Source organism: Dermacentor albipictus, chromosome 1 (assembly GCF_038994185.2).
Source record: "Dermacentor albipictus isolate Rhodes 1998 colony chromosome 1, USDA_Dalb.pri_finalv2, whole genome shotgun sequence".
Lineage (NCBI taxonomy): Eukaryota > Metazoa > Arthropoda > Arachnida > Ixodida > Ixodidae > Dermacentor > Dermacentor albipictus.
Window position 1 is genome coordinate 159,126,090 of NC_091821.1, and position 26,675 is coordinate 159,152,764.

At 42.3% G+C, this 26,675-nt stretch overlaps 1 protein-coding gene across 5 annotated transcripts in view; it reads left to right on the top strand.

Moving 5' to 3' along the window:
* Positions 1-26,675, top strand: part of SPoCk (secretory pathway calcium atpase) — a 117,851-nt gene that overhangs the window by 36,857 nt on the left and 54,319 nt on the right. For all 5 annotated transcript variants that reach the window (XM_065442991.2, XM_065442999.2, XM_065442996.2 and 2 more), the window contains exons 11-17: positions 568-665; positions 6,516-6,611; positions 12,858-12,947; positions 13,466-13,570; positions 17,301-17,454; positions 17,568-17,738; positions 26,159-26,307. In XM_065442991.2, the coding sequence (XP_065299063.1) occupies positions 568-665; positions 6,516-6,611; positions 12,858-12,947; positions 13,466-13,570; positions 17,301-17,454; positions 17,568-17,738; positions 26,159-26,307 (863 nt within the window). The remainder of the gene's footprint in view (positions 1-567; positions 666-6,515; positions 6,612-12,857; positions 12,948-13,465; positions 13,571-17,300; positions 17,455-17,567; positions 17,739-26,158; positions 26,308-26,675) is intronic.

A 26,675-nucleotide genomic window follows, 5' to 3' on the forward strand; every position in this document is an offset into this window, starting at 1 on the left:
AAGGATCGCTCAGCAGTATTCAATTGGACATTAATGCTTTTGCATTCATAAGCCGTAAGAAGTGCTTAGGTGCCCTTGGACTTTTTAAGCTTCACATTTGCACAAGGTAATATGAGGTACTAGTAATACGTGGTACAGCAGCCAAACCCGCCGCGGTTACTCAGTGGCTATGGTGTTAGGCTGCTGAGCACGAGGTCGCGGGATCGAATCCCGGCCACGGCGGCCGCATTTCGATGGGGGTGAAATGCGAAAACACCCGTGTACTTAGATTTAGGTGCACGTTAAAGAACCCCAGGTGGTCGAAATTTCCAGAGTCGTCCACTACGGCGTGCCTCATAATCAGAAAGTGGTTTTGGCACGTAAAACCCCATATTTTTTTTTCCTTTTTTTTACAGCAGCCAAATTTCATTTCACTTGTGACATGTGACTTTGCGTGTGGCAGTATCTTTTGATGTCTTTCTAGCTTGAATGTCTATAGATATATTTTAGAGCACTTTGTTGTTTGCAAAGTGTGAGTTACTTGGAAGCACAGGAAGTACAAAATGCAAATTTTTTTATTCCCTGCAGGTTGTGTGAATGTAGTGTGCTCGGACAAGACAGGAACTTTGACGAAAAATGAGATGACTGTTTGCTCCATCATGACATCAGAGCTTTACCATGCTGAGGTAATGTGCCTGCCTTCATTACCAGCATTAATATGGACATTTTACCATCGCTGACTCGGCGCTGTGCACTGGGCCTCATGTTACACTCCCAGCATGGTTGGGCAGCTGCTCTAGTCAGATGTGCTTTTTTTGAAGTGGGCTGCATTCATCTAGCACTGACTGAGATCTTTTTGTGCACTTAACTCAAAGCAGCCTTTCTTGCACTCTCTTCATTGACTTCTGATAGCATTTACCCTTTAAGTCCCCGCCCCCTAGTCAGAAGATCTCCTCGATTTAGTTTCTTCGAACTTGGCGGGTACATTATCGGATTGGCTAAAACGAGCCCTGTCTTTCTCACTAAGCGTGGATTTATATTTTTTAAATCTTCACTGAAAATTTTGAAAAATGACCTTTTGCGCCCCACACGGCAAAAACACGAAAATGCATAAGTGACTTACCACATGTCCTTCTACTAGCCTACACGGTTCTTGTTCTTTTTATTAGTATTGACATGCAGTACTTTTTTTCGAAGTTTTTTTTCTAACTTTTAATGTGCAGAAAAGCCTTCGTTTGTAGTGAGTAGAAAAGTGCTGTTGCCTTCACTGTTACTGCCTTCATTGTCTTCGATGAATTGGCTTGGCTCATCTATCCACAGAATAACGACGCTGGGGGCCAGCCAGCCGTGATGTAGGCGTGTACTTGGGACAAAATGTGGTACAAATTTAAGGAGGTTCTGTACAACAACGCAAACTTATTGTACCAAGTGGTTGAAGAGGTCAAAATATAGATGGTTTCTCAAAGTTGCACTCACTTCTGTGGAAGTAGAACAATGGGTGGCTTTCACAATTTGCAAGGCAGGCTATCAACATCGCTCTTGCTTCTGTGTGTTGCTGGAGGAGGGACTCCTTTCCTTTTTTTTGGGTGCTGCTCAGATCGAAAAATTCTGCTTACAAAATATACACATGCTGCAGGTTTAAGCACCACTGAGGGGGAGCTTTTCGTTGCACCATAGGAAACTGGGCCCTCAAAGATCAGTTGTCAGTCCCTTTAAATTTTTATAATTTTCTTTTACTTTTTCAGACTCACTCAGTGTCCTCATTCAAAATATATGCATGTGGTTTATCCAATATATTTAGCATTAGCCTTAAGAGAAAATGGGATCTGAGGAAGCCTGCTTTTTAAAAATACATAAGAGTTTTATACATCAGTCTCTGAGCACAAGCCAGTAAAACAAATATATATTAAGTGTTATGCATAAGTGCCAAAATTCAGCAATATGTAGTGAAATAAGCTGACATGCGTAATGATGTGAAGACACCAAGTTGAATGGAAACAAATAGGCATTTATTTTATGCACGTAGCACGTTCGTGCCGACTCTTTGGCCACTAGCGAATCCTCGCCGCCGGTTGCCTTCTTTTACTGTTGTTGCTGCCATGAACACTGCCACCACTGGCTCGTGGTGACTTTGGCACTACAACGTAACACTCCTTTCCCACACAAAGAAAAAAAAAAAAGACAGTTCAAGCTTCAGGGGGAATAGCGCACGACTGGTCGTCACTGCCTGGTTGACCTTCTAAGTGGTGGTGATCGAGACACTAAGCTGACTGCTGGGTTACATACATTCTGCCAATCCTCTGGATTCTTCTGCCTCAGGTTCTTGTGCACTGGGCATCTCAGTTGTCAATGAGGCTCTTAGTTGCATCTCGGTTGTCCGCAGCATTCCTGGTTGTTGCATTTCTAAATCGGAGCCAGCCTCACTTATTCTCTCCTGGTTGTGCTGCAGCTGATCCTGACATAATGCTTCTGATGCTCACGGCCTCAAGTGGTCACCGTGGCATATCCATAAGGAGCCATCTTCGAGAATCACTGACACGGATGATGCACTTGTTGCTTTGCCGACATTTGCGGGAAGCCATGGTGGTCCAGTTCTGAAGTTTCGTGCCCGCACTCTTGTGCCAGGCTAAGGCAGTCCCCCTGTTCTTGCATTCTTTTCAGCCCTCTCCTTTTGTTGCAACTGCTTCCAGCCAACCTGAACTCTCAAATCCGGATGCAGCCTATCCAGCTCAGTCTTCAGTGGGTGGCCCATAAGCAGCTTGGCTGGTGCACAACCTGTAAGGTGGTGCATAGTTGTTCTGTAATTGAACAAAATGTTTGATATGCTGGTGTCAAAGTGTTGCACACCTGTCTCGTTTAATTTTTTTTTGGACCACCCTCTCAGCTTTACCATTAGACGCTGGATGGTAGGAGGGGTACTCTATTCGTATTCGCTGCTGGTAAACGCTGGCCCGTTGTCACTCACCATTACGGTACATCTGGTAAGCCTTGAGTGGGAAATATAGTCCTCAGGCATGGTATAGTGGCTATTGCAGAGGGACCAGCCATATGAACGACCTCAACCCACTTGGGGTAGGCATCAACCATGACAGAAAAATAGACCCCTTGCCATGGCCCCCGGAAGTCCACATACAGGCGTGACCATGGAAGCTCTGGAAAAGGCCACGATGTCCGGTGCATTGGTTTTTCATTTCACCAATATGCCTGGGACTTCGTGCAGCTGTTAACTTTGTTTTCTATGTCTGCATCTAAGCCTGGCCACCACACATCACTCCTTGCGACCATCTTCATTTTCTCCATGTCAGGGTGTGTCTGATGTAACACCCCTAGTACTGCTTGCCGAAAAGCTGTGCGCATCACCACTCAGCATCCCCAGAGAACACAACCTTTTTGTACTGAGCATTCGTCCATGCAATGAGCAAATGGCTTTCATTCATCTTCCCGATTGTTTCCTCCCATGCCACAATGCCTCACAAACAGTGGCAAACGCAGGGTCTCGACTGGTAGCTAAAGACATAGCTGCCAATGATAACAGGGTCGGGTACTCTTTTTCCAGCATGAACACCTCACCGACTACCAGTTCTTTTTCTGGGCAGCCAGCTAGTGGCAGGTGACTGAGGCCGTCAGCATTTTGCAGCTCTGATCCCTTACGATATGCCAAGTGGTACTTGTAAGCAGCAAATGTCAAAGCCTAGCGCAACGGCCCTGGTGAACATTGCTGAGGGGTACCCTTTTATCATGGCCCAACAGACCCAACCATGGCCTGTGGTTAAAAAAAAAAAAAAAAAATTGAACATGCATTCCTAAGCATATTGGTGAAACTTCGTGACTGCTAAGATTACAGTCAAGGCCTCCTTTTCCAGGTAACTGTAGTTCTTTTCTGCAGGCGTCAGTCGTCTGGATGCGAACACTATTGGCCGTTTTAACCCGGTCTCTAGCCTGCGAGCTGAAACGGCTCCCACGCCATAAAAAGCATTGCAACACATGAACAGCAGTTTAGAGTTGTGGTACATCAGCACTGATGCTGACATGAGTTGTGTCTTGCTTTTGGTGAAAGCTGATTTTTGCTCTCCACCCCATTTCCAGGATGTGCGCTTCTGTAAGAGTTCATGCAAGGGCTGGAGTGTTGTCGGCACATTCAGTAGGAAACTTCAGTAAAAATTTATCAGGGCCAAGTAACTCTGCAATTCATTGACATTATTTGGCTCAGGTACCTTGAGAATTGCCTCAACCTTGACAGGTGCCGGTCGTAAATCCTCAGCATCAAGGACATGCCCAAGGTATTCCACACTTGATTGGAAAAACAAGCACTTGTTTTACTTCAGCTTCAACACGGTTTTCTGCATTTTCCTCAACACTACCTCCAGGATCTGCTGGTGTTCTCTAGTGGATCCAGTTACAAGGATGTCATCAAGGTACACCACCATGCCTTCACAACTTTGTAACAACGCTTCCATCTCCCTTTGAAAGATAGCTGGTGCCAAAGCCACACCAGACAGCATTGCATTGTATTGAAAAAAACCTTTTTGTTTGTTAACAACAAACTTTTTTGACACAGCATCTAACTTATCTTCCGATAGGCGTCCCGTAGATCTAGTTTCAAAAATGTCTCTCCCCTGGCTAACTTCGCCCACATTTCCTCCAGCTCGGTACGGGGTACACTTCAGTAATGGCAGTCTCTTTGACTGTGAGTTTGAAGTCGCCACAGATCCTGACCCTACCATCCTTTTTCAGCACCGGCACGCTGTGCACTGCCCATTCCGATGATCGAACAGGACTTGGATGCCCTCTCACTGTAGCCGCTGAAGTTCTGCCTCTACTAAATCACGCAGAGCAAATAGTACATTGTGAGGTCTGCAAAATACTGGCCGCGTTCCCTCTGATATTTTTATGCTGGCCTGCATGCCCTCAAATGTCCCAATACAGTCAGCAAACAGTGAGCCATAATGACTGACAAGTGCATCTGCACTGCTCAACTGGTGAACCTTGGCTATGTCTTCCAAAAGCATGCCGAATGCTCTGGCCCAATTTCGCCCAAGTAGGGCCCTTGTGCCGCCTGGCACCATGAACAATGGTACCTTCCCTGCTCTTCCCGCAAATTCTGTGTTGACCCTCATTGACCACCGAAACTGACGAAAGCTGACCAAAATATTCTTGCAACTTGAGGTCTGATGGCTCCATGTTGAAGTCGGGAAAATGGCTCTTGAACTTCGTTTCATCAGTGACTGAAACCACGGTGTCGGTGTCCAATTCCATTTTAATTGGCTTCCCCTAGATCATAACCTCAATGAAAATGGGCAGCACCTTTTGCTAAACCGTTTTATGTGATGTGACTGTTCATTTCAGGTGACGGTGCCATTTCTAAAACCCAGAGTTTCCCAACGGTGCCTGCATCTGAGTCGTAGTCTTCCGGCGCAGCCTTTGTGGCGCCTTCGGCATTGTCAACTATGGTGTGCATGTGACGTGCGCGCCGGTCACTTGTCTGCTTTACTACTGAATTCTTGTTCGTGTACATTTGAGCAAAGTGACCTCGTTTCTGGCATTTAAAACAACGCCGCCCAATCCATCTACAGGTATTTTCTTGGGGCCCACCGCAAAAGAAAACGCTGTGCCGGCTCTGACACTATGTGACTTATCGCCACCTCGTAAACTTGGCCCGTAATCTGTTCAGCGCCATGTGCGGCAGCTTCCATTGCCGACACAATCTTCACTGCCTCATCCAGCGTCAAATCTGCTTCTTTCAGCAGGTGTCTGCGCATGGTGTCCTCGTACATACCATGCACCAGGCGGTCACGCAAATTGTGGTAGAGCTCCGCTCCGAATTTGCACTTGTTGGCGAGCTGATGAAGGGTGGCCACGAACTGTTTTGCACTCTCCCTAGTCTTCTGTGACCTGCCTTAGAAATTATATTGCTGCACGATAACTGGAAATTTTGGAGGGTAGTGTACCGGCAGCAGTTCCAAACTGTTCACTAGTAAATCCTCCAACGATCTATCTGGTGTCAGAAGCCTGCACAGAAGTGAGTTTGTTGGTCGCCCACAGCCGCTCAAAAACACTGCTCTGTGTTTGCCTTCTACAACGTCAGTTGCAATAAAATACTGTTCCAAACGCTCCCCATACTCTTCCCATTCCTGGCCGCCTTCTCTGGTGAATGGTTCCAGTTTAGGCAAACTTGCTGTGGCGTAATAATCCCACCTTTGTTGCCAGTTGATATGAAGACACCAAGTTGAACAAGAACAAGTGGATGTTTATTTTGTACATGTAGCATGCTTGTGCTGGCTCGTTGGCCACTGGCAAATCCTCGTCGCTGGTTGCCTCCTTGTACCGTTGTTACTGCCATGAACAGTGCCACCACTGGCTCGTGGTAGCGCTAGCACTACAACGTAACACATAACTTGTTCCTTACAAGCAACACAAAGGAAACTGTAGTGTGGATGAATAGGATTTGTACTATGTGATGTCGGTACAAACTGGCAGGATGAGTACAACTCCAGCTTTAGAGTTGTTCAGAACAACCATTTCTTAAATTTTTACAGGTTACAGGAGTTGGCTACAATGCAGATGGGCATGTGATTCTCACTGAGCCTGGAGAGAGAGATGCCCAAATGGATTCATTGAGGCTATTTCTCGAGGTAAAAAATCTGTACTGTCACTACTATTCTGGTTAGCTGTTGCGTGAATTATCTAGAAGTTCAGATTTTGCATTGTGCTCTTGATTCACTAAAAAGCCACTTATTGTTGTTAGCCAATTGTTATTAGAAGTTGGGAATATTCGAGAATATTCTGAATAGTTTCTGCTATTTGAATAGAACGTTTGATATTCAGTATTTTCAAATATTCATTTTGTAGAAACATCAAGTATAGTATGATTACTAAAGCCTGCATGGTGCAAACGTTGATACAAACAATAGCTGTGTGTTATGTATAAAAGCTTGCAGTTTGCTGGCACCTCAACTCAGCTAGAAGTAGTTAACCATTTGTGCAAGCTCTGTTCCAAATGAGGTGCATCTTATGCTGCATGAGGCAGTATTGAAGATAAGGTGGAGTAGTTCCTAAGCAAGCAACTAGAACTTCCACTAAACCAATAAGAAAGACTCTATTTTAGACTCATTGACATATATATTTTGAGTAATATAGAGTTGCATAGGAGAGCCTACATACCATGCTTGCATAAGTAATATGGTGAGTGTTGTTACATTTCCTTCCTTTTTGAAAAATATACTGTTTTCAATTGAAGACTACGATATCAGTGGCACTTTATAGGTGCATTTAGATCATGTGCAGTAATATTGTTCCACGTTTATTTTGCTCATCACAGAATTAACAGTAATTTTTTTACCGCCACCTATTCTTGAGCTATGCAAGACAATGATGTTCACTTGCTTCTGCAGTTAGACTAAGAGCTCTCATTTAATGAATTTTTAAATGCGTAAGCGTTTCTATGCTTACCCAACGAGAAAAACCGTCTGCCCATCTGCCCCATAAGAGGATCGCGTTCGAGGTAGAGCCTGCAGCTGCGAACGAATGCACCTTTGTGCTGCCTCTTGCTTCAACTCGAAATAAGCAGCGAGAGCGCAGTGCTCATGAAGCTATCAGCACTTGCCATACTCTCTGCCCCCATCGCAGATCACTTTCATTGTAGGGCCCATGTGGCCGCAGCATAACAGCCGCCGCCGGAGTACGGTTGATCACGATTCATAATGATTCGACGGGGATGGATCAAGTGCTAAAATGAGCAATAGCGGCCTATAATGATCGGAACGTCATCAGTGCACCTGGCTCTGCCACCTGCAGTAGTTTGCTTGTATCATCAATTCACCTTGCTCTGCTGTCTGCAGCAGTTCATGTCGCTGCAGTGCTGTCGTTTATACTGGTGTAGTAAAGTTTCATAACATTCATAATGACACCGAGCTGCATGGAGATGAGCAAGTGGCACAGTGCTTACGTATACTTAGACAACTCCCAGAGGAGTTTCTGCGTGACTTTATTTTTAATTTTTGTCCATACTGTGCTTACTTCCCAATTCAGCATGTATTTAGTAGTCAATTTAATATTCAAAGCAAATTATTTCTGAACATTCGTATTCAGTTCACTTAGTAAATTTAAATATTCAAACATCCCTAGTAATTACCTTTTCCGTGACTGGCTATCACAATTCTTAACCCACTACTGTATCTTTTAGGTTGTTTAAAATAAATAGATATGATATATTAAACAGCTTACTTAAAATTGTTGCATTGTTTAAATGAGTGCTACAAGATCCTATTCACAAATTATTGGTATACAGTCAATGACCGATTTTCTGGACGCCTGATTTTTCGGACATGCCTGATAATTCGGAGACCTTCGCGGCATCGCCACGCTACCGCATCGAGTCAATGTATAAGACATGTCTGAGATTTTGGACTCAAAAATCCTTCTCTGTCCGATTTTGCTGGAGTTCTTGCCATGGCGGCAGGTCCGAAACAGCATTGAACGAAGCCACCACTGCTGCCATTTTGATTATCTCGCCACCTCGAACAGGTGCTCTCGCATAGAGATCTGCTGGCAACCACCACCGCGGCAACGCTAGGCCTAAATGCGTTGACATTTGCTACTAAGCTTCTTGCTGTTCGATACCTTGCTTTTCATTAAAACAATTCGCTGCTATTGGCAATGGTGATGATCCCGCCTTTGTAATCCTCACCAATGTCTTCGAAACTCGGAAAGCATGACTATTGCATCATGCTGGTTGCCGAAATTCAGCTTCCCCTCTATACAACAATATTGTGCGGTGAAGCATACCAAGAGTGGGCAGAGGCCATTACACAGTATGTATTCCTTAATTATACACGTTTGCACCCGCCATCTCCTGTCATAGTATGAGCACCAATATGCCTAATAAGCTTACTGGTAGGCCTTCAGAGCTATTTCAGACGTGCCTGTGGCAATTTGAGCCCATTTTTTCGGACTGCCCGATTTTTAGACGTCTTCGCAGTTCCTAGAGAGTCTGAAATATCCAACGTTGACTGTAATTCAGAGTGGTATATACCATTTTTCTTTCTGCACTTACGATGTTTTAATAAATGTAAATTTACAGAATTATGACATGATTTTTTATTGCTAAACTGTAAACTTGCTTCATTTGTTTGAAATTTTCAATTTGCACATATGTTTATAAAAGAAATTGATGGCATAAGTACAACAAACCTCATTAAAAATGGTTCTGAGATTTCCAAAAAAAGTAATGCTTCCTCTGAAAAAGTAATGACACAGATTTTTCGATGTTTTTTTAAGGAATAGCTGTCAACCACATAATTACACAGTGAACCCCCAATAACTCAAGTGTACAACAAATAATTACATCATTTGTTAATGCAACCAGTTGAAAAGGTGTGATAAGTCCAGTGTGGCTTCAGGCATTAAGAAGGCCACACATTATTCCGTGGCAGTCGGAGGTGGTCAGGACATGATCACATGGCACCTCTAACAAGAATGCATACACCACCCGCTATGGTAGTTCAATGGCTTTAGTGTTGCACTGCTGAGCTCTAGGCCACATTTCGATTCAGGCGAAATGCAGAAACACTGATATACTTGCATTTAGGTGCTTCTTAAATAACTCCAGGCATTCAAAATTAATCCGTATTTTCCTACTAAGGCCTGCCTCATAATGAGATCATGGTTTTGGCATGTAAAACCCCTGAATTTTTTTAATGAAGCATGCACCGGTCAGCTTGGCTTATCGGACACTTGGGCCACAGTGTGACTGTGCCATCAAAAGCTCAGCTCATTGAGCACTCAATGGGGTAAGAGGGGAGAGAAGCTAAGAGGGAGGCTCCACATTTCCAAGCAATGAAAGCAGCGAACCAGGTTCATGACCTGCTGAATGCGAAGAAATTAGTAGGGAGCGACAACATTAGAGCTGATTTGTCAATGTGGGCCCAGCTTTCACTGGTCTGGTCGTGGTGTGGCTTTCAGCCACTGCACCGTGACAAATGCACATGTCAGGGGTTTCTGATGTCGCAAGGAGGTCTGCTTCGCAAGCTTAGCTGCAGTGCTCTCGGTGTGCATTTTGCTGCGGTCACATGAAGAGTAGATGCAATTAATGATGTTGTGCACTGAAGCAATTTATGCTTTTTACCAGAATTATGGAGTTAATGGCTGCCTAACGAAGTAAAAGAAAGCAAAATAAGTTCATGTCTGTACTATAACCCTTTCACTGGCAGGTGGAAGCATTATTCCTACCACAGGAATGTGTTGCACCCTGTAGACACATTGTAAAATGTAAAAAAAAAATGAAGTGGTGCCCTGAACCTTCAGTCTTTCTTCCGGTTTGAGCCTATCTCAGTAATGATGTGTGCGTGATTTTTTTCTGTGAGTTGCACCTTTGGAAGCAGCGTAAAAGCTGTGGAATAATTTTCTTAGCAACATAAAAGCCTAATTTACTCGGAATTTGATCTCAGCCTCTTTTGTTGTGAATATGTGCTGGCAGTGCAGCATGAAAAGGCAGCCTGGTCTTGTGAGGCCGAAAATCACGAAAAAATAGAATTTATAGAACTGACATTTTCTAAATCTGTAACTCTTTTTGTACTAATCTGTAAAGTATTTCGTTGCAAGGATCAATATTTTGATCAAGTAATAACAAAATTAACTCCATAAACCAGTGTCGCTCCTCTCTTTAGTCGTTTTTTGCGATTTTCTCCTAATGAAATTTTTTTTTTACATTAGAAAGCTGCATGTGTAATAAGTGGTATAATGGCAAGCAGATTTTAAAGCTCTGGCTTCAAAATTCAATTTTATTTAGCTCTATTTCTGGTTGCATTGTTCCCACTTTACAAAACATGAACATCAATGTATTATAATGGCACTTATGTTGACCACATTTTAAATATGCTTGCATTATTGCAATCTTCACTTTTTGGCTTTGGACCCATGCATTAAAATTAAATTTTTATTTTTCCATTTTCTAACAATAAGGACTTAAAACAACAGTATGAGATTTTTTATTAATTTTAAGTAACTCGTGAAATAATTGATCTGTACAAAATACATAATGACATTCGAAATCAGCATGAAAAACCAAGCAAGTATGCATAATTTTACCCAGATTGGTTGATGAAAAAAAAAAACGTTTTGATTTCAGAACTAGGCAGCATTGAAGTGGACATGTTATATTTGCCAGTTAGTGCCACTTAGTGTAGACCCCTTCATCGGGCATTATTACTGAAAGTAAAGAGTTGTTTTACAGTTTTTTTTTTTATGAGTTCTAAAAAGCCATCCCCAGTGTCCTTTAGTCAGGGGAAAAAAAACAATATTCATTAGGTCAAAGAAAAATATTTCGTAAAGCTTGAAGGTTAATCACTCTTTGGAAAGGATAAATATCCCAGTGTTTACTGTAAGGAGAGGTTTGGTATACAGAAAATGACATAAAAGACTATGTTGTGCTATATAATGTTGAAATATGGGTGCAGGTTCCTCTCATATTGCAGAAACTAGCAGCAACTGGCCACAGCTAGTAAGTTGATTTGTTAAATAAAGAAACAATGGCATTGCATTTGCATAAAAAATTCATGAAACCTTTGTAAGTATTTGTTGCAGTTCATTAAAGGCTGGGTAAAATTGGGAAAAGACGTTCAAACTGGCAACATCAAATAATGCCATCAATGGTAGTGTCATCTGGTCATGCAAGGAATTGGGAAAGGAAATTTATTCATACTTTGTTTCAATTTAATCCTCTCGAAAAGCTGCCCTGCAATAATTCTTTATGCATAAAGAAAAACTAGTCAGTATGCAATACTGTCATAGTGTCATAGTGTAGTGTACAATGCTGTCAGTGGCAATACTGTCTGCATGCAGCAGAGTGCCCACAGGGCACTCAATTGCAGGCAGTCTTTCAAGACTACCTGCAATTTAGTTCCTTGAAATTTCTGTCACCTAGTATCGTGTTTCTTGCTACCAACCTGTAAGCACTGTATTTTTTTAGACAACACAACTAAGTCATATCTTTGGCAGGGCTAAAAATAGAGTAATCTTATGACTAGTAAGTTTGTTGCTGACATCATCTGGTGTCAAGTAATGAAGCTCTGCTAATACTAAAACTTGCTGCGATTATAGTTGCAGCTACATGTCTTACTATGTGACAGCACTGCAGCGCCGCTTCAAGTACAGCAGAAACGACGAAACGAACAGAAAGGCTGCTGAGGTTAGCCTGGGGTGGCATTTTATTGCATATAGGTAACTGTGCTCACACGAAGTACCTCTAATTTCAAGAGTTTCAGAATCAGAGAAAAAAAAAAACTATCTTTTGTTGCATGTATTGCACCTGCCCTTGAAGTTAAAGGTGCATTGAATCTTTCCCTATATGATCACCAAATTTCTCACCTAAATTCAAGGGTTGGGTGATGAAATTGCGCAGTGAAGAAATGTTTTCGTGAATTTTGTTGTCCGAGAACTTTTGCGGTCGGCTTTGTGCAGTTAAGAAAAGCCTTTTATTAAAAAAGATTCTTGAAGCGATGCCCTTGAATAATACTAGACAAATTGCACATCTTTATTTTAAATAAAAATGTTACAAAGTGCTCTTAACAGCTTCATTGTTTGATTTCTAGATTTTCTTAAATCAGAAATTGTCAAAAAATGTTGGTAAGCATAATAATCTAGCCTGGTTTGTTGTTTGCCTTTAGTTTTCATTTAGGACAGTAAACAGGGTGAGGAGGCACTCAGATTTCCTTGTTTGGGTGAAGATTACTTAGTCAGGGTTTTCTAGTTTAATGTCTGGCAGATTTGCAGTAAAGGTGATCTGCAGAAGGTGCCTTGGAGGTAGCGGTGTATGCTCTAGCTCCCTTATTGAATGACCCTACACACAGTTATGATCATTGCCATGTTGTTCTTTCTCGCAGTGTGGCTCCATCTGCAATAATGCTGATATATTGGGAAATGAGCTCAGAGGACAGCCAACAGAAGGGGCCTTGTTGGCCGCTGCTCACAAGGTATTGTAACTGGATTACTTGCCTCAAAAAGTTGGAAAGGTAATCCTCCTTAAAGGGGGTAGCCAGGATTTTTGTTTACTTTCAACTCGAGAACAGCACACTTTTCTTTAGTGCAGTCAGTGTTCCCTTACTGCCAAAGAAGGGGCAGTAAGGGAGCACCGACTGGAACAAATGAAAGAAGCCTACAAACAATGTAACCCACCATGACCACTGAGGAAAAGGATGAGTGTGAGGGGCTATAACAGATTTGAGGCCTTTTGTCAGCATGCTTCACCACGGCATTTGACCGCAGCTGCAGATGAATACTTCGCCAAACATTTTATTCAAAGCCTTTCATGTTGCGTGCTGCGTGTGTCACGGTTTATGTTTACATATAATTATGGTCGCAGAAGCTGTTGCTAACTTTGACAGTCATCGCTGATGGGTTTTTTAGTACTCAAGAATAGCATTTTATTTTAGCTAAGCAGCATTTTTGTACCTCTGGTGTTATACACATGTCTGTCCACTTTTCATTGCAGATGGGAATTTACGATGTGCGAAACCATTATGTGCGGCTTCAAGAGATACCTTTCAGCTCTGAACATAAAATGATGGCAGTGAAGGTCATCCCCAAGTTTGGAGGGGTGAGGCACCTTCCTTTGCTTTGTGTTTGGGTATATATGGATTGTTCTGTAGTTCAGATTACAGTTTGCTGAACAAGGTGGTCATAAAGGTTGTAAATGGTTGTAAAAGTTATTGCCAATGGTTATTAAATGATTTTACCTCTATGTCAATTTGCCAACCTTGAATAGTTTATGTAGTTACTCGATTTTAAAAAGTAATGTACACCCAATTTTCATAGCTATACAAGAGAAAAATGTGTCATGTTCATTGTAATGCAAACTCAGTTTTGATGGTCAGAAGATGGAAGACTATGACTTGCAGAATTTTAACAGATGCTATTTGACTGCACATGGAAAGCCATTCTTTCTGCCTGCATGAGTCTTGTGCAAGCATGGCGCATCTTTCGCATGCAAATTGCATGTGCCAGCCTTGGCCGGCACCTGTGCTGCACATGAAATAGATGTGTGCCCATCTGCCATCTTCTCCTAGCGTGCATGTCTCCTCTACCCTTGCTGTGGCTGCTCGTGCATGTCCATACGCAAGCCATGTGCTGTATCATGGAGGTAATCTGTGCTAAGTGCAAAGGTCGAGCTGAGATGGTTGGTGCATTGTGTTTCTGGACATCTAGTGTTGGCGGTGGCATAGTGTCAAGTTTCTTTGACACAGTGGAAAATGTTCGTTTGTGTAGTGATAGTAAGTGTTCATGCTGATAGAGCAAGACCTATTCATGTTTTCTTGAGTGCGTGTGATACAGATAAAACTATCAACCTTACATTGTGTAAGTGTCTCTTTTCTATGGCCGTCAATTCTCCGTCTTTCTGGCGAAACTGCAATGTTATTTTTTCTCTGGACAATTATGTGTATCTTTTTTACACTTGTTTTTAATCTGTGGGCACCATCGGATAACAGTTACTGGCACTAAGCGCAGTCAGCCGTGGTGTCTGAGGTTTATTGTGCCTCACGATGCAGCACACGCAAATCCCGGGTGCCATGAGCAGTGTCGATACATTGCTCTCTGCGAAATCACCGCACACACTGGTGCTCATAACTGCGCTATTATGCCCGACCTTCTTGCGATTTGTTTATAAATGCTTGCTGACAAGATACTATCCACGAGGAATGTTCTGGGAATTTCTGCAAACATTTTTTACTACTGAAACGTTAAAACCTCAAATTAAAGAGATTCGCAATACAACAAAGTTTTTTGTTGCAAGTGAAACTTTGTTATAATGTGGTTTGACTGTATTATGAACTGCCTAATAATGAAAGCAAATGAACTGAAACGTGGGCAAGTGGATATACATTCATTTTGAAGACCAAGTGCCATGAGGTGAGGTACGAGGAAAGAAAGGGCTAACAATGTTTTTGTTTTTCCTTCGTACCTCATGTGTTGTTGCTCAGTACTCAAGATAATCTAAGCACTTATTTTTAAGTTTTTATCACAGGTCTAATTAAAAATTGTTGTTGGAAACAGTGCATGGTGCCACTTGTCAAGTAGTCCTCCTTTTGGCGCATATCTAGTGAATTCTTGTGCCCGTTAACTATATGGGTACATACCTGCAGAATGAAATCACGAAAGAAATGTTTGCAGTATGCAGTCCTAAAAAAACTATATGTGGGGTACATGGTTTCTAGAAATGGCGTAAATAGTATACCTCACGTAAGTGTTGGCTGGATTCGTTCCTGGCCTTCTTGTAAATATTACACTAATGGCATTTAATAACCCTGTCAATCAGGGACTTTTAGCAAGGGATGAAACCCCAGACCATTGAAAATGACTGTTTTGCATGAGCTCATGCAAAAAAGCTGAAACAGCTCACGTATTTCAGTGGGCATTGCTTTTGATGACTACTGCAGGGGACGAAGGTTTAATAAACTTCATAGCTGTCACACCCAACTTGCATAATATGCAAGGAACATAATTAAGATTTTAAGATCTTAATTTGACCGCAGCTCGATTTGACCGCACTCGATTTGAATAAGTAATGTACACCCAATTTTCATAGCTATACAAGAGAAAAATGTGTCATGTTCATTGTAATGCAAACTCAGTTTTGATGGTCAGAAGATGGAAGACTATGACTTGCACATGTGGTGTGTTTGGCAAATTTTCTTCCCCTTGTCATGTAGCATTGCTTGAGACTTCTGCCTAAATTGTCTTCTCTTCTTAGAAAATCGAGTACATGAATCTTACGATTGCCCGTTGTTAATCAGTCCTTTGTAGTAAAAGTAAAAGCTTAGCTTATTCAGTGGCATGATAAGCACAGGGAATGTAGTTTCCTTAACACTGAGCCGGGTTTAAAACTATCTGTTTCCCCCCTAACCTTTTCAGGGTAAATTTTTTTCACCAAATGCGCCCCCCCCCCAAGATTTAATTTTTTTATTGCAGATTTAAAATTTTGATACTGACCTGTCTCCTAAAAAATTTACCGCAATTTTTTTTAAAAGTGACAATACAGTGAGAAAAAAATATTTTCCTAGGTAAACATGCATTGCTTATTCATGAATACAGATGCGCTTGCAGAAACACTTATAATGAGAATAAAATGGTACATACATTGAAATACTAGATATACATGTTATGATTTTGCACTTGGGCAGTATTACACATTATAGGAATTGCCACTCGACTCACTTGTAGCAGAGAAACCACTGCGCACGACCATGTATGCAAGTGCACACAAGAAAACTCCATGGTTGTGCACTTGTCACAAAAGCCAAACGAGTCAGAAACTTAAAGTAATCCTTCATTCCATCACCAACAAGGGGCAACCAGTTTTCGCAAGTCTCGAGAAAACAAACGCAGGCATGGCAATATCGCTTGTAACAGTGGAATCGTTTCTATGTACCAGCACCCTCCTGTGAGCAGTAAATGAGCGAGCGCCTAGCAGTGACCCTCTGAGTGATTATAAACCAGATAGACATAAGTTTTTACGGGTGAAACGAAAGGAAACAGCCCGCGATACGAAACCAAAATTAACTGCTGCATGCACACGCAGTTAATTTTGGTTTCGTCTCGCAGGCCGTTTCCTTTCGTTGCACCCGTAAATCTAAGTACACGAGTGTTTTAGCTTTTCGCCCCCATAGAAATGCGGCCATCATGGCTGGGATTCAATCCCGCCACCTCATGTTAGCAGCCCAACACCATAGCCACAAAGCAACCCACAGCAGGGAAGAGACTAAAAAGCAGAAAAAAAAAAAATCTTGTAGCCACAAAAGGCGGCAGCACTGTCTGAGCTGCAAAATGTTGAAAAATTGGCATGTTTTTCAAACATTAACATGGTGCCATAAGTATACTGCATTGGCCATTTTGGAACTTGTTTGTGCCACTTATATTTACATATTTGGCCCTCAATTCCTTGTGTTTCTAGGCGTGTGTGCGTACGCATATGTTTGCACCTTCTCTTTGCATTGATAGCAGCTCAGTAACTTTTTTTTTTCCCAAGCTGATCTCATTGATATCAATATCACACATTACAAAGTTGGTTGTTTAGAATTGGCTCATTGTGAAAGGGAAAGTTGGCATCCACCTGAGGTTCCTTGAAGAATCCGTTTACCAGCTTTTTCTTTCATGTATCAAACTCCATGTTGCAGATTTTTGCTGAACTCGTTTTCCCAAGCTCATTAAATGAGGTGCTCATGGTTTGAATGTATATGTGGGAGGTTTTCCTAGATTTATTTAATGTCTGCTCTTGACATTTTCGTATGCCATAAAGTAATCTGAACAGTGTTCTACTTCCTTCATTGCAGGAACAGGAGCAGTACTTTGTGAAAGGGGCACTGGAGAAAATTTTGGCCCATTGCACCCACTACAGTCACCACGGCATACCATTGCCAATTACAACTGAACGCACAGCTCAGTATATCAAGGAGGCTCAGTTTATGGGTCGCAAGGGTCTCAGAGGCAAGTTGCATGTTTTGTCGTAATAATTAAATTGCATGTGGTCTGTTCTACGACATTGAACCATGTGCGGAAGTTGTTTCTGATGCCTTGGCTTTCCTTGTTTAACGTTGCAGTTCTCTCTTTGGCAAGCGGCACAAACCTCAACCAACTCAAGTTTCTGGGTTTAGTGGGCATTATGGACCCTCCCAGACCAGGAGTGCGTGACTCCATTGAGACACTCCATAGTAGTGGTGTCAATGTCAAGATGCTTACTGGCGACTCTGAAGAAACTGCCTGTACTGTTGGTGGGTGCCCACTTTGTGCTCTGTTCAAAAACAGTTTAAAACACAAAATTAAACTTTCATTAGTATGCAATGAAATGTGTTCAACTGACAAAAATACTGGCTTGAGTGTCTTGGTGACCAACAATTTTGTTGCACTGCAGTTCTGTCCCAGCAGAGAAATGAAAAAAATATTCAGTTAGCATGCTCTTGCTCTTACAGGCTTTCACAAAAGTTTCCTTTGTAGTACTGTGTTCATCACTCGTTCTAAATGTGTGGGCATATCACTATGGCCACAGACTCTATAGTAATGTATATTACGTGTGCATGGACGCTGAAGCTAACAGCCCTGACAAGCAGCTTCTCATGAGCAGTTAAATAATACTCATTGTTGGACTAGGCAGTTCATCTTCCGGAAAGGGTGATGCCACATTAGTCAAACAGAAATCGCCTGCTCAGTTACACATCTGTTTGTGAATCTGAAATGGGTTTTCCCTTTATTGCCGAATGTTGCCTATGGGCGACATACAAGAAAAAGGTTTTTTTTCTTGCCGAGTTCTGGTATTGAATACAAAGTTGCATTCTACCTGTCTTCAGCTAAAACTGAATGACAGGCAGCAAGCATCAGTTGTTGCTTTAGAGCAGGAACACTGGATGGGAAAGAAGTTTAGCATGCGACTAGCTTTCTTTTGAAAGCACGGTCAGAGGAGACAGGCAGATGCAAGATCTCCGGCTGCATTTGTGTCGCACACGTGATGTAAAACAAATGAAATGTGCACCTATGGTTCACATATGGCGGAGCTGTTTGCACAAATTCCAAACAAAGTCTTAAGTGGCTTAGGGGGCAGCTCTTTTCTAGTTGTCAGGCTGAGGTTCCCCCCTATTGCTCAAAAATGTTCTGAAAAAAATTTTTCATTTCATTGCTTATTATTCTCGATGTGTTTTCTATATTTAGATTTAAAAAAAAACTTTCCCAATATGTATATGTGCCACCACTAAAGGGTCAAGGTTTCAACGTGGTAAAAAATGTGTGCTTGATGCAGTGAAATCTCATTACTGTGAAATTCATATTATTAAAGATCTTTTCAGTTGAACCCCGCAGGTGCTGTTTGCACAATTGTACAGTCAACCACAAAATTTTACGGAACATGAGATCTAAGAAAAAGCTGAACATCTGTGCAGCCTCACAACGCAGCCTAGTTTTTGCATTTACAGCCTGTAGCAGTATATGTGAACAACATTGCGATGTTCGGTTTTACTGACTACTGTTGCAAGATGCTCGGAAATTTAACATTAGATTCTGATATCGCGTGGTCCATGAACTTTTGTGGTTGACTATACATGCCAAGATGGTGCACCAATATCAAAGCACTAATTAAAAAATACTGGTGTTTAAAACGTGCCGCATACATCCCAAAACACTTCTTATTGGTCATGTACTGCAAGTTTGAGTAATATCTGTAAAGTGTTTAAAATGAGTTAGAAAGTAGACGGCTGTGTGTTTACTCTTTGTATCAGTATGTCGTTGTGTAGTGGGTTCACTTCTTTCATTGTTCTTTCAAAATGTTTTACATCAGGCATATCATCAGTGGCTATGTAGATGCTTTCCTAGTACGCAAGCCATAAATTAGTTTTATGTTCTCATGCCTGGCATTCCTGTTAAGAGTTCTCGATAGAGTTGACATTTTGTAAATTTGATAAAACTCTGTGAAAAATTAGATATCCTTAAACCGTTCTGCATCTGCACGCTTTTAATAATTTTGAATATGCAAGAAATGTGGTGCAACTAAATTTACAATGCATACAATTAATTGGTGCTTGAACATCTTAATGAAGGTTTGAAAGTGCCCATCTGAAACCTATGGCTTTATTGTCAAATTATTTTAGCTCTACGAATTTCATATTTCAAAATTATGAGCAAAATTTTATTATTTTTCTGTGTTAATGTCGCATAAATGGAGAATTTGTAATGCGGAGTATCACAGATGCTAGCTACTTAGGAGGCTGCAAATCATTACACATGCCACTAGTACCACCACCGTCAGCAACAGCAGATCTTCCTGGACGGTTGTGAATTGAAATCTGCAACAACCATATTGCTATTGCCCAAGGTTTTATGGTGGAGTCGAGGCACACTTTTGCCTGGACAAGGACTGGAGGAAACCAAATCCTACGTTCAAAGTACACCTATAGCTGACAGAGACACTGGCTGGGTGAAAGAAAGCAGTCGCCACAGAATACACAAGATTTGGGAGAAGGAAAGGAACTCAACAAAGAGTTCTGGGGTGCCTTCAGGAAAACATTTAGAAACTTCAGGTTGTGCATGAGATCCCATTTATCCGCGATTTCAGTGTAAACTTAAGTCTGTTACAAATGCAAGTCACTGAGCGGCAACAATCTTGGCAACTGAGCAACACCACAATGCGGGGACCCGGCTTTGTTTTACATGCACCATGTTGGTGCGACACCCGCCACTGCAATACATGTCGCTTACGGAAAGCTTCGTGAGCAGTTGGTTTCCTTGGTCACCGAAGCAGTCTGGTGACCAAGCATGGCTGGATTTTAACCACTCACTCGTCCCCTTTTCCCCTCAAGGCATTCGAGCAGAAGGACCCAGCGGCCTCTTGGTTCTAGTAGAGCTGGAGTGACCTTTGACCAAAGAAGCACAAAGCTAAACCGCGAGCATGGATGTCCAAAGTTTGCAAGCACTGCAAATGAAAAGCATGCAATGCCATTTTGTCTCATCTGTCTGGAGCCATATGGGCACCACCATCCAAAAAATGGCAAAGAGGAAAAAAAAAACAAAGACCATACAGTCAAACTCAGGTATATCGAACCTGGATATAATGAATTCTTGTGTGTAATGAGCAGCTGTAAAATCCCCTTGAAAAATTTTGTATAAAACCTTTATTTTGTATATTAGATTATTGATACAGTTAAACCTCGATATAATGAAGTCGGCAAAATCTGCAATTTGCTTAATTTCGTTGTATTGAAATTCAACCTTTTATATAAGTACAGTCACTGACCGATTTTCTTTACATAGAAAAGGGCTGCAGAATTTTCTGAATTATCAGACAATCGAAAAAAGCTAATTTGAATGAGAAAACAATTCTTTTTGATAAATTAGGGAGCCGGCAGCAAATGATACGGTTTCATGCCATATCGGCGATATCTTCACATTTGTGGTATGAATAAAGCGAAGCCAGCCACACTTTTGCATGCAATCCGCCCAAACGACTGATAGCGTCGCCTGCACTGGGAAGACGCTATCATGAAAAGCGCCAGCAGCAGAGAGCGAATGCCTCATCTGCATCTCTCTCCAACGGGTCAACGAAAATCGAGGTTACGCAACCTCCAACATTAAACGCGTGGGAAGATAGCTTACAAGATGCCACACTGTCTCGACATGCCCACTATTTGCACACGTGGCAGATTACCTCTAAAGCAGGGTGCGCAGGTACGTATGTGCTCAGCTGCACCTACAGCCATGTGCAGGCACGGCCAAAACGTGTGCCAGAAACTGAGGCGTGCGCCAACTTTTCTCCAACTCTGCCACATCCACTTGCGCGCGCTTCATTGCGTTACCACGAGCTTGCTCCCCACCCCTCTTTCCCTTTGCTCGCGTGGGAACGGGGCACTCGTGAAGCCACCATCTTTCTTGTTTTACCCTAGCATGCTTTAACTTGCACCTAAAGCACACGGCGCGCGACAGGATGTTGTTGCAGTTGAGCTTTATACGGAACATGAGCGGCTCCACTTCGGTGGTGGCTCTTGTCGCGCAGCACGCGATTTTCAGAGGTGCATGTGCAAAGCGCCACTTGTAATTCAATCCTTTGACCATCTGCATCCGTAGAAGTTTTTCTTTATTGTCTCGCTATTAGTTTGTGGCGGCAGTAAAATTTCGTTATATTGAAATCGCATACAAGCACACTTCGTTCTATTGAGGTTCTGAATACAGAGTGTTCTATGGACAATCGGTTAAGAAAAGTGAAATACTTCATTATACCGAAAATTTCGTTATATTGAAGTTCGTTATATAGACTTTTAAATGTATATCGAACTATTTCACCATCCCCTTTGAGCTCGATATATTTGGGTTCGATTGTACCACATTCGCGCAATTTTGCACCGCACTGGTTGCTGTCTGCTAGAAAAGCGTCGCCAGCTTGTACACACAAGTTTTCAGTGCCTCAGTACCACCGATGTCACGTGCTCCTGATGTCATTGCTTGCTGACGCTCCACCAGTGCAAGACGCTGTCACCGCTGGCAAATTTTTCCAAATGTTGCAATCGGGATCACAGCACCGCTGGCTGCTGTGCCGCTTTTGTGCCGAAATTGCTGTCCTGTGAAAAGGGCTTTAGACCCCGTAGATTGCTAAACTGATGCTAATGACATATATCTGCTGAAATGTGTGATTATATTCAATTTAGTTATTTGAAACCTACAGTAGAAGTGTGAGAGTAATTATGTGGTCCTCGAGTAGTGGGAAGCTGAGCATAGAATTTGCTCTCATGTTGGAGAATGCGTATGATTGACTGGCTCAAGTGACCATTGAGAAAGAGGGCAGCCATAGTTTAGGTGGCAGTCATAACCGGATCCTACTGGAAATTCGGTACTTGACGGGATATACAAGTCTGGTTGTCAAGGGAAAAACAATACCTTTTGCACCGTCGTATTGTGCAGATAGCAAATCGCCTGGAAACGGCGACAAAGAAGCTTCTGAGTGCCTGATACAAAGAGTGCGAGCTGCAGTCCATATAACATGACACGGCACTGGTAGGAAACAAATATTAACAAAAGAGATAGTGGGATAAAGAGATTCAGTCGTCACTCGTAACGAGGAAAGTGGCATCTTGTGATCATCCAGAGGCAATGAAAGAAAAACAGTTGTAGTGCGAGTCCATGTAAGATCGAACAAAGGATGGCCGGTCGGCCTTTTAAGTATATTTCAAGTTTTTATATATTGTTGCCTGATGATTGAAAAAAAAAAAGATGCGCAATTGGTATCTACCAAAATGTTTTTTTAAGCGCCGGGGATCAAAAATAACTAAAAAGTGAAGTGCTGCACTTACCTGCTCTGCTGTTTTGGCCAACTTTAGTTATGAATTACACAAAATATATTTAAGTTAGGTAGCTGAAAATTGTTTGACTTAACCCTTTGAGGGTCAAATTATTTTGAAAAAAACTTTCCCAGGTGGTCAAATTACTTTATTGCGGATCTTGAATGTACAAGCTGTATAAAGTCGGGAATAAATAGTAAAAAAAAAATTAGGAACAATATTTTGGTGTCGGCATCACTCAGAACTGCAAAATGTTCAACAGTATTTCAGAGTGTGGTACTCCTTGAAACACGGGTCTCCGCACAGCGCCTTATCGCAGTCTGCACACCTAAAATGCATGTATGTTCTTCTCTTGGAGTGACGAATTGTATTGGCGCACACATGACATCTTCTCTGCGTGCGGCTGCCTTGGGCAGAGGTCTGAGGCACCCTCTCGCGTAAGCCCGTTGCTGCAGAGAGCGAGAATACCTTGTGAACGGCAGTGATAAACAAGCTAAGAGCAGCGCCAATCAAGATAGAAATCAACTTCCGCCACCTCTGCAAGAGAGTGCCGACAAAGAGGAAAATGACGTTTTGCACGGCTCCGTTACGATCACGCGGCGAAACTGAAACCGCAAAAGGGGTGTCGCCGCAGTCTGCGCGACGCGCTGAAGCTAGAAATCGGTTCTGTTTATCTCCCCAAGAAGGTAGCGCAAATTTCAAACGCTTCTTGTAAGTCCTAACAGGTGGCAGCACTTCCCAGTGAGCACGCATCGTCATTATGGTGCGAAATTTCAAACAGGGGGTCGAAACCGTATTCGTACAGCAAAGCCCTTGCGGGACAGAGAACCGCCACCGTGCATGTATGGCGAAAACCTTCAAAGGGTTAATATGTGCATGTTCTTATTTGTGTTTAGTTATTTGGTTTTTCTGGGTGGTGTAGATGTTTTTATAAAATTTCTCAAATCGGTCCAGGGAACGTCTTTTTGTCTACTTTGCATGTCTCTATCTCAAAAAAGACTTGTGGCAGAGCAGCAATAATTCCACATTATATTCTAAGCATACTTATCTATCAAACTACTAAAGCTTATATTTATATAGCTTTTCAATAAAGAGATACGATTGGGCGAACTTCAAGAAAACACCGAACAGTGGAAATTTCTGACAACTTAAAAAAACAGCTCATTTTTGATATTTCTTAAAATTTGTCCATTTATTCTCCTCCACATCAGCTTTCACAATCATTAAAAACATTTTGCATAATTTTGCTGCACTAATAGTTACGGCCACTCCAATGAGGCCCTCCTGAAGAATGTGGCACCAAGCGCCAGTGCCAAGTAATTTAATGACTTCTACATACAGGGAAGCAAGAAACTGCATTAGCTAAAGGTCATGCAAACTGATTTGAGGGACTCCGGTGTTATACACGGTGTTTTCCCAAGTGTTGCAAATGCTGCCCCAGACAGAATGGGTTCTGAGCCAGGCAATGATTGTAGGATAATGTCTTCATTCTCAAACGGTGCAAAGAACTGTCATAAATGCAAGGGCGGGAACTGTGGGCTGATTTCCTTGATATGGAGAAGGTATATGACAACATTGACCTGGGCACCCTTGGGTATAAGTTGAAGGGCAAGGTCTAACTGCGCAAATGGTGGAGTTGCTATGTGGCCCGTATTCAAACAGTGAGGTCATTGTGGAGTGAAAGCGCATGCGGTCAAACTTGGTATGCATGAAACTAGAACTTATACAGAGATGCCTGTTTCCTTCGTTAAAGGGACCCTGAAACGATTTTGATGATTTTTTACAAATTACTGAGTTAGAGTAGGTCCTTCTTATCATTGACACATTCAAGTACTCCATGTAAAATGTGTAATTTATTTTAAGGTTTTAAATATGTACATCGCTACCAATCGCAGCTGTGCCGCTCCCATGAGTTTCAGCCGTCCCTTCGCAATTGACGCTTTTGGCCCAATTGACGTCTGTTGGGTGAGCTATCCGATTGGCTACCCAGGTAACGTCAATGATAATTTTTCAAAATTTATGGTGAACAAATGTTCATAATTGTTGGAATGCTGGTTAATTTATTTCTATAAGAAGTAAGTAACATAAAGAAAATACACAACAATTTATTACTACATTCAACCACTTCCAGTGCACAGCAAATGTTGTCTGCTAGTGTTGAAGTGTTCTCCATGTTGACATGAGCTGTGTGGTCAGTTTTGGTCTCAAGCTTTGTTTTCTTCGAGCACCATGGATCACCCTTTTTATTTTGTGGGCTGGAAATCTAGCGATGGGTGACATGTCAAACTGCGACATCGTGTCCCTCTGCAAGGCAACATGCGAGCTGAGCAGCTGCAGAGCATCAGGCTGTCGGTATCTGATCGGCACCAGCATCTGTGCGTTTGTGGCCATCACTTCATGCCGAAGGATTACTACCACAATAGAGTTTAGCATGTCCGGTATTCGGGTAAATGCAAGCGCAAGTGGACTGGGCATTTTATGGGGTGAGTGCAAGCACATATGATGGTGCAGCCACCTGGTGGCACAGAGCTATTATATATTATAGGAGCGTAATCATGAATATGTCTTTTTAAATGTTTAAAATATTTTACATTTGTTTACAGCAATATTAGCTCTGTTTGGCTGGTTAAGCTCTGCGCCACCAGGTGGCTGGGGCGCATGCTAATGGTCCTTCACCACTGTGGTAGTAGTATAGAGGGGCTTTAGTTTACGCCTCTGTCCATCCATCAAAATGCCAAGCTCTCCTGTGGTTCCCGTTATACCGGACGAGCTTGCTGCTGTGACAGAATGCTCGCAATGCACACTGTTTGGATAGCTTTTGCTGGGGCAAACATGAAATAGGGACATTCCTTTTCTGGTGAATTCTTGCCACTCTCCACAGACTCCAGTTTATTTATTCTTTCAGGCAATCCTTGCCGAGTCCAAATTATTGGTTGGCGACTGTACTTGATATGCCTTGTACAGAATATGCACACCTTCTGCATTGCACTTTCACAGGCTTTAAATGTGAAAAAGTCTGTCGAAGTGTCGTGCTTGTCCCATTTGCCTTTTCTCGGCGCGTGTGTATAAGCAGTTGCTGTGAAATAGCTTCAAAGAATAGTCACTAATACAAGAGTGTAAATGAAGCTTGCTTCATCCTCCTTAAATTGACCTTAAATTTTGAGTCGGGTATGCCTTTTATGAACTGTGTGCCTTTTTTTTCCCAAAATTGATATTTGACAGTTGTAAATCGAAGGACGCAAGTGGATTGCGTAAGTAAGAAATAGCAGCAGCTGCACTGCACATTGTAAAAAATGCAAGCATCTCTCCTGCATAAGCCATTTGTGCCCCATAATCTAACTCTCTTATTATTTATGAGTGACAGCATGGTTCTTGTGCAGCGGCTCGCCTTGGTCTCCATGCTGTGGGCAACGTTGTGCTCTCTGGGGATCACCTGGATGCAATGACCGACAGTGAGCTGCAGAGGATCATTGGATCTGTGTCCGTGTTTTACAGGACAGGACCAGGGCATAAGCTTCGTATTGTAAAGGTTCGTTATCACTTTTTATGTCCAGTATAGTTGCCATAACTGGCCTAGCAGCCCGAAATAAATTCTTATGTGTTCCCAGTTTTGTGCCCCTTGCAATGCAGTTTAAATGCAGAGGACCTGTTATGTCGACAGTGCTCTGTGAAGAAGGCAGTGCAGTTAGTATGATTATTTCATTGCCAGAGGTGAAGTTGTCCAATCGCGACAAGTTCTTTACTAGACCGGCTTATTTAATGTCACTTTGAGTGGGTGTCATTTTTCACCCACACTTTGGGGTCAATGTAGCACTTCGTACATGTGCATTGTCATAATAGCAGTACTTCACGTGCAGGAAATCGTAGTAAAAAACAGTGATGGCGGTATTTTTAATA